Source organism: Scatophagus argus, chromosome 3 (assembly GCF_020382885.2).
Source record: "Scatophagus argus isolate fScaArg1 chromosome 3, fScaArg1.pri, whole genome shotgun sequence".
Classification (NCBI taxonomy): Eukaryota; Metazoa; Chordata; class Actinopteri; family Scatophagidae; genus Scatophagus; species Scatophagus argus.
The window spans coordinates 27,394,223-27,401,959 of record NC_058495.1 but is presented as its reverse complement, the minus strand read 5'-3'; the positions used below and the strand labels follow the sequence as shown (position 1 = coordinate 27,401,959).

At 44.6% G+C, this 7,737-nt stretch overlaps 1 protein-coding gene across 1 annotated transcript; it reads right to left on the bottom strand.

Moving 5' to 3' along the window:
• Nucleotides 1–607: 607 nt before the first annotated feature.
• LOC124057104 (nuclear factor 7, ovary-like) lies at nucleotides 608–2,250 on the bottom strand. The gene is made up of 2 exons (XM_046385234.1): nucleotides 2,134–2,250; nucleotides 608–2,025 (listed from the first exon to the last, which is right to left on the bottom strand). The coding sequence occupies exon 2, from the start codon at nucleotides 2,006–2,008 to the stop codon at nucleotides 623–625; it is 1,386 nt and encodes a 461-aa protein (XP_046241190.1). The 5' UTR covers nucleotides 2,009–2,025; nucleotides 2,134–2,250; the 3' UTR covers nucleotides 608–622.
• Between the last annotated feature and the right edge of the window lie 5,487 nt (nucleotides 2,251–7,737).

Genomic DNA, 7,737 nt, shown 5'->3' with positions numbered 1-7,737 from the left:
CTCCTTCAGTGGCAGGCTGCTTCACCCCAAGTGTGTGAAGGGGGGTCACCGCAGGTCCTCCTCCCCTGCTGCTGTGAGACCCCATGAGTCCACCACAAACTGAACCTCAGTAAGTCATGTGCAATAAAAGGTGTGTTGGTAAGACTTCATGTGAGACTCCAAAGCCAATAATATACAATGGTGATGCCAAGTCCCTGAAAATAAACACTGATGTTTAAACGTTTATGACCTGGATGTTGGATCTGAAAAATGACTGGCTGCTTATCAGTTGTTGGTGAATTGATTCTTGTTTCATTATTTGGATCCATCAGCTTCCACAAAGCGGTTGTTGCTCTTCGCGGCTCCACACACGAGTCAAAAATAATAAAACAGGAACAACTTAAAATAGCAGAGTGACGATAATAAAAACCAGACATAAAGACCAGAAACTAAGGGAAACAATTTGACATGAAACGGTTGACAATAGAAACAAAAAGCAAAGCACATAAGAAGAAAAAGACATGAAAAACCACAAGTGAAACAAAACTAAACATGTTTGGATTAATGGGACAGCAGGAGGAGCAGAACAGGTTCAGCTCAGTGACTTAAGACACAAACAGCATCAGACACACAATCATCCTGTTTACCCACTCTGTTTCACTGTCACACACACCTTCACTGGTAAGATCTTCAGTTTGCCCTCAATGCCAATGAATGGAAACATCCTGTCAGTGAAAGTGTGTGTGAAGGTGTGTATGTGTGTGTTAGTATCAGGATCAGAGAACCACAGCTTTCCTCCATTCCAGTCCAGATTCACTCTGATCCTCTGGAGCTTCTTCTGCACTACGAGATCAGTGTGTGGAGCTGGTGGTGACCGTGCTGAGTATTTATCTTTACTGAACCATATCATCCACAGTCCAGACTTTATGTGTCCTTTCCTCTGGACAGACTCTGAACACACACCCAGAGTCCAGTCTGGACTGTCTCCAACTTCAACATCCCAGCTGTGAGTCCCTGAGTCAAAGCCCTCAGAGCCCAGGACATACCAGTTCTTAAACCTCTCTGGATTGTCAGGAAGCTGCTGTCTCTTTCCTCCTCTCACGCTGCTCAGATCTTCAGACAGGATGAGGTTTGGAGCAGCAGCGTTTGGATCCAGAATCACAGGAGTGTAGGAGACCTTCTCCTTCATCTTGTTCCAGATGTTGAAGGTCAGGTTGCCCAGGTGTTTGGCCTTGTCTATCAGAGCTCCTGGGAGCAGCTGTGGCTCATCCAGCAGGGGGCGCTGCTGGACTCTTTCCACTGCAGCCTTGTAGTTGTTCAGGAATGAGACGTCTTCAGCTCTCAGCTCGTCCTCTGTGGCTCTGACTGTGTCTGAAAGAGCTGCTATCTGTCTGCTCAGAGCCTCCATCTTCTCCTTCATCATCTGACTCTTCTGCTCCTCTTCCTCCCTCAGTGCAGCCATCCTGGCCTCCTCTTCCTCTTTTAGAAACTGGTGGAGCTTCTTAAACTGATCCTGAATCCTCCTCTGTGTGTGTCGGGCCTGGACCTTAATGTGTTCTGCTGTTTGATCAAACTTCACTTTAACTTGTTCAAGAACCTTCAGCTTCCCCTTTAAGGACTCCAGAGTTTCCTGAAGTTTCTTCTTGTGTTGTTGTGCAGCTTCATTGATGGGTCTGAATGTGTGGTTGGTGTGTCTTTCTGAGTCTCTGCAGACGAGACACACTGGCTGCTGATGGTCCAGACAGAAGAGTTTGAGTTTCTCAAAGTGCAGACTGCAGAGACCCTCTAAAGCTCTCTGATGTCTCTCCAACAAGAAGGCCTCACACAGGTTCTTCAACACCAAACTAACAGGTGGATCTTCCCTTGAAGATCTTCTCTTACAGACTGGACACTCGCGTGTTGGTTTCTCTTTCCACCAGGTCTTCAGACAGGCTTTACAGAAGCTGTGGCTACATGACAGAACAACAGGATCTCTAAAGATCTCATGACAGACGGGACAGCAGAGATCCTCCTCTAATCTGGAAGCCATTTTGTCTCAGAGTGAAGCTGAAAACACAGCAGACAGAAAGTCCAGTCAGTCATGACTTCCCTTCCTCCTCTATGACTTCACTGAAATTTACTTTCACTTTGAGTCGTGTCTTCAGTCAAACTCACCTTCAGTGTGTGGAGAGTCGGCAGGTTGAAGCAGCAGTCATGGAGTTTTCCACGTTTCTCTCCTGGAGCTGAACTCACTCAGAGGAAGTCGTCAATTTGATCTGAAGGTCAATCAGATCGTTGGGTTTTGAATCTGCGTAAAGGGACAAAAGAACAAACTGTTTCCTGTTTTATTTCAGGTGAGTCAGGTGAGGGCGGAGCTTTGTCAGACCTCTTCTGCTGAACGCTGTTGCTTCACATGTAATACAAGATGTGTTTCAAAGTACATTGTCTGAGCTATGGACTGATTGTACGCCAAGAGTCTGTTAACACAAATGTGTTTGTGTTTAAAAGCAGTTTGACCTGAGGAAAAATGCAGTGAGGCAGTCTGATGGTTAAGTTACTCAGTGAAAGAAAGTATTAAATTTGGTTAATTTGAAGTTCACTAAGGTCAGTTTGCACGTCCTCTTCTTCATCGAGTCATCTCGACTGTTCGAGACAGCGCAGATATTTGATTGTGTTTTTCGTTCCTGTCCGTTGTGGTCTGAGTATCAGTCGAACCATCTGGAGCACTTCTGTTTGTCAGTGCAGACTGTGAGAAGCCAATCAAACTGTCAATAACTCCTCTCAGAATGTGAACTTTTTACTAAAGCAACCCATAAACAGCCAGAGGTGAACTCTTTACAGCTCATAACCATGAAGCAGTGCGGGACACAACCCAAACACCACCCATCAACACCCACCATGACAGCTCAGTGTGTTAGCCAGCATCCTGATTGGACCGATCAGAACCTAACGACAAACTCCACACTCTGTCACGTTTGCCTTTTAGCGGGTTTCTGTCTCGCTCTCTTCCAGCCTTTTAGCACCTCGGCGCCTCAAGTCCACCTCAGTGGGTCGAGTCATGCACTCGGCTGCAGCTCAACGTGAAGCACTGGGGTTCATGGAAAGAAGGCAGGCGCACACACACACACACACACTCACACACTCAGATGATTGTAAACTGCATGATAAGGTTTAATAAAAAGAAAACGATGTCTTCTTTCAGTCTCGTTTCTTCATGTCTTTCTGTCACTCTTTCCTTATTTGTCACTTTGCACCTCCTCCTCCTCCTCCTCCTCCTCCTCCCCCCTCAGCTCCTCTGTCTGGGTGAGAATTGATACATAATGGTCCTGGTGGGGCTGTGAAGTCAAAGTCTGCAAATAACAACAGGTATACTGCCCGAGTTGCCATGGTGACGGACTTTGGGCCCACAAGGTGCAATGGGAGCTGCAGGTGTAATGTCAGTCAAGCTTCCTCTGCGCAGCGAAAGTGAGTTTGTTATTTATTTAGTTTATTTGTGCACTTTAAAGTCATCACGGTGGATTATGGACCATACAGTATTTTCTGGATTAGAGACATGAACTACATCTGCCTTTGTCTTCTTTTTGTCATCAGTATAGTGAAGTCGTCCTGAATGGTGCAAACCTTTTCATGGGCGAATGTGAGTCTGACCTGCTTTGCAGTAATGATTCAGTGAGTCTGACTGGTGCTGCTTGTGATTCGTTGTGGTTTGAGGTCGCTGTTAGTGAGTTTCCTGTTTTATTCTGGAGATTTTCTCCCCTTCTGTCTGCTTCAGCTTGTCATTTCCTGTCTTTGTCTGGTTTCCCTCCTTCTTTGACTGCTTGCTTCTCCTCTTATTGGTTTCACCTGCGTCTTGTTACCTTCCCTTTTCAAACTTGTGCTTTGCGTGTGTGTTGTCAGTCAGTTATGTTCCCTGTGTTTCCTGTGTGCTCAGCCTTTCCCTGCATTCTGAGTTTCTCTGTGTTTTCTTGTTCCCTGCATTTGCTTTGCTTCCCTGATTTTCCTGTAATCCAGCTGTTCCTGCTGTGTTCACTGAATTTGTTTCTTTCTGCGTTTCTCTGTGTTGCCTGCTTTCTGATTCTGTCCTTGCGTTCTTAGCATTTTGTGTATCTGTTGTCGCTGTGTTTCCTCCCAGCCGCCTTTTGGTTGCTTCTCTTCCTTTTCCTAAGTAAATCTATTTAAGTTTCTTGTGTTCGCCCCGTCCCTGGCATCTGTCTGCACTGTGGATCCTCCTTTTTGGAACACTTTAACACATGTTCATTTGACAAAATTAACATGACTTCAGACAACTGTGAGCGAGTCACTTTTCCACTTTTCCTGGTCTCACCAGTCATTTCCTTTCCACACGTCCACGTTTCCTCGTGCTGTCTTAAAAACGGTCAGGTGAAGTAGAACAAAGAGAAAGTCCGCATGCTGAGGAGGTGATCTGACGTGCGTAAAGTAAAAACTTGTTTGAACCAAAGTCATGAACGTTTCCTAAACATAACAAAGTAGTTTATATGTAACCAAACTGAGTACTTTTACACTTTTATTGAGTATGTGAGTATGAGTAAAAGCCTCATCAGCAGTTTTCATCACATCTTCACAGTAAGTCAAAGTACAGAGGTGGTTAAGCTCTTCTCGTTCATTATTAAGGCAAAAAGTAAACTGCTGAACGGATGGAAGGAAGATGGGACTCTTGCAGGTTTTCTTTTGGCCGACACTTCACTGAGTTATGGCTTTGTCATAAATTGATTAACGTTTAAAAACAACCCACTTAAGAAGGGATTCGGGGGGTTCGAGAGGACTCCCTGTGTGATGTGATCATTAATTTGGATTACGGAGATCCTCAAATGCTGATAATTCCTCCGCTGTTGTTTTTTGACAGTGAACTCAGAGGTAATCATAAATCATACTTTTTCATATGAAGCAGGACAAGATGTGCAATCCAAAAGCAATTCATCATGCTAAGAAATGTGTCACTGCTGTGCTCTGTTTTATTCTCTTTTATTCCTCGCTGAACTCAAAGATGGAGAACGTTCATCAGGATACGTGAGATTTCTAGTGCTCAGGTTAGAACGAACAGGAAAATGAACTGTCGAACTGACTTTGAGAGAGAGAGACAGAGGCAGAGGGGGGAGGGGGGTCAGAGAAGGAGCACACAAGCAGAGATGCATAGCAGCAGTAATAATACCAGAAGTATCGATAATGACAATGAAGTATACAGAAGGTATTATGGTGATTTTGATAACAATAGTAGTAACAATAATGGTAGTAGCTGTACTGAGTCGTAACAGATTTAAATCAGATTATGACTAAACAGTAGTAACTGCAGTAGGTTTTGAGCAGGACGACAGCAGGACCGCAGCAGGAGGTCCAGTCATGATGGATAGGAATCTGTGGGACAAGAAAGCACAGGGACTCCAGGGAAGAAGTTGAGTTAGTAATATGCATTAATGGGACATGAATGCGTGCAGAAGGGGAAGGAATATGTGGGTTAGTTAGAGGTTTTGGCTTCATTGTTTCAGGTCACGGACGACTTTAATGACCTCAATTCTTAAGGACGATGTACCTGCGGGCCAAACAGTAATCTCCTGGCACCCTGCAGAGACACTGAAAGGAAGTCACTCTGAATGGAACAACTGCGACCTCTTTCTCCTGCTGCTTTTCTTCTCCCATGGACCCAACGAGCACCGTCACATTTGCAACAGAAGCTGCAATCAGGAGCGGCGGCAGCGGCGGCAGCAGCGCCGTGTTCTAACCAGATGATTATCACTCTGTCTTTCTAGGATTGTATTTAAATGCTGGAACAAGCGCCCTACAATTAAAGCCAGCCCATGTAGGATTATTCAAAGTCAAATGAATAGTGTGAATAGCAGTGACGTGCCTCCGCCTCTGCAAGCTCCTTTCTAAAGGCTTATTTCATTTCCTCTCGCTGTGGCTGTCAATGCCCAACTTCTCACTGTGCCTCGGGTGGGGGTTTCTCATTTTTAACAGGGATTTGAGGAAGGGAAGAAGCACTAAATCAAGTTAAAGTAAAAATATGGGTCCTGTTCACATTATTGCTGCAGAATTTAAGGATCCTTTTGCTATTGAAAAAACAAGTGTTTATCAGCGTTTAATTCGGCGATAAAGCAAATCTCAGAAGCTCAGAGGTCAATAGATGCAACAAAATAAACATAAAATGTGAAAAGGAATACCATTCAAAAGCTGAGAGTCCAGACTTTATTCTAATGCTAAGATCGTGCTGAGATTCAGTCAGCGACGCTTCTTCTCCATGTGAGTTTGTGGCGTTTATTGATCCGCTGATTGTTCCTGCAGCTGTTTCTGTCTTGAAATGGTTTGGAAGATGGAAGGATTTGTTTGTTAAATGTTAAGAAAGTAAACATGACTTCTCTGACGGTTAACTCTTTCAGTATTTAGCCCAGACCACAATGTTTTTCACTGTTTTCCACAGCAGCTTCCTCACTTTAACAGTTTTGAGCTGAACGCTCGTCAGACACCCTGTTTCCATTGAGAAGAACATCAGATGCAAATTTGTACTTTATCTTCCTGCCCAGCAGTGCATTGGTCCGGGCGCCATACACGACCGCAGCGAAGACGATGTCTGCTTAAACAGTCTGCTGCGTTATAAAAGGAACACCTACAAATAAAATGAAGTGCATGACATGCAAGAAACTGCTTTTTGTGCTTTTTGTACCAACAAGCTACAGAAAATCCCAGATGAAACAGGTTTTTACTGATGTTCTGCCCCTGAGCAAGGCAGTCGACCTGCAGGCTGCTTCAGTGCTGCGCTGTGTCTGGTGCTGCCCGCTGATCCGGATCAGTTTAGCAGCAGAGCTCTGCAAATGCATTCAGTGTTGCTGTGAGGAAACCACTGAGACTTTTAACTGTGCGTGTGAAGCCTTCATACTGCTGAAGAGTGTGACGCCATGTGCTTCACCAGGCAGAAAACGTGGGGTGAAACCTCCAGTGTTCAGAGTTTTGTTCAGTCTAAACCGCTGATCTTTGAACTAATGATCGACTCCTCATCTTTTGGGATCTGTGGTGCTACACAGAAAGGCATATAGACGAGGTAAAGCAGGACCGCCTACAGCCCACTGAGGCACAGAGGGGCGTTGAGCTGAACGCCAACGCCAGAGTCCATTACAGATCGTTTAACGTTCTGAGTACCTGTACTCACGATGAAGCTGACTCAAGTTTATTCTTTCAGTTAAGAACTGTGTGATCGAACACTTCAACCTGAAGCTCGGCTCATCTGAGGCTGTTCTGTAAATAGTTTCCTGATAAAGAATCAATACAGCAACTTCTGATCAACAATCAACAATTAGCAATTTCAGGCTTAAGTTGACATTTTTCAGTGTTTTTATGAAACGAATTTACACACACGTTCACTGTAAGCCCAGATGTCCCAGGTTTCCACCTGTGCTTAAACGCAGCATAAGTTTGTAGATCAGTGTTTGTGTGTAGCAGTCGTACACATAGGAAGGTTTCTGGAGGTGAAACACATGTGTGGTTTAGTGGTTCATGAAATCCGAACCGGTCAGTCTGTGTTGACGGCTGCAGCTGGCCAGTCTGACACACACTCTGACACACACTCTGACACACACTCTGAAAAGGTCACATCATCACATCACGATCCAATAGCATTGAAATAATTTATCTCTCGTTGTTAATGTGCACGTTTTACCTGCAGTCAGACAAAAGAAAAGTGCTGATCAAGTGCAGAATCTCAGATCTGATACTTGATTCAACAACCAGTCAAACCTTCATACGTACATACGCATACACGTAAATAAATTT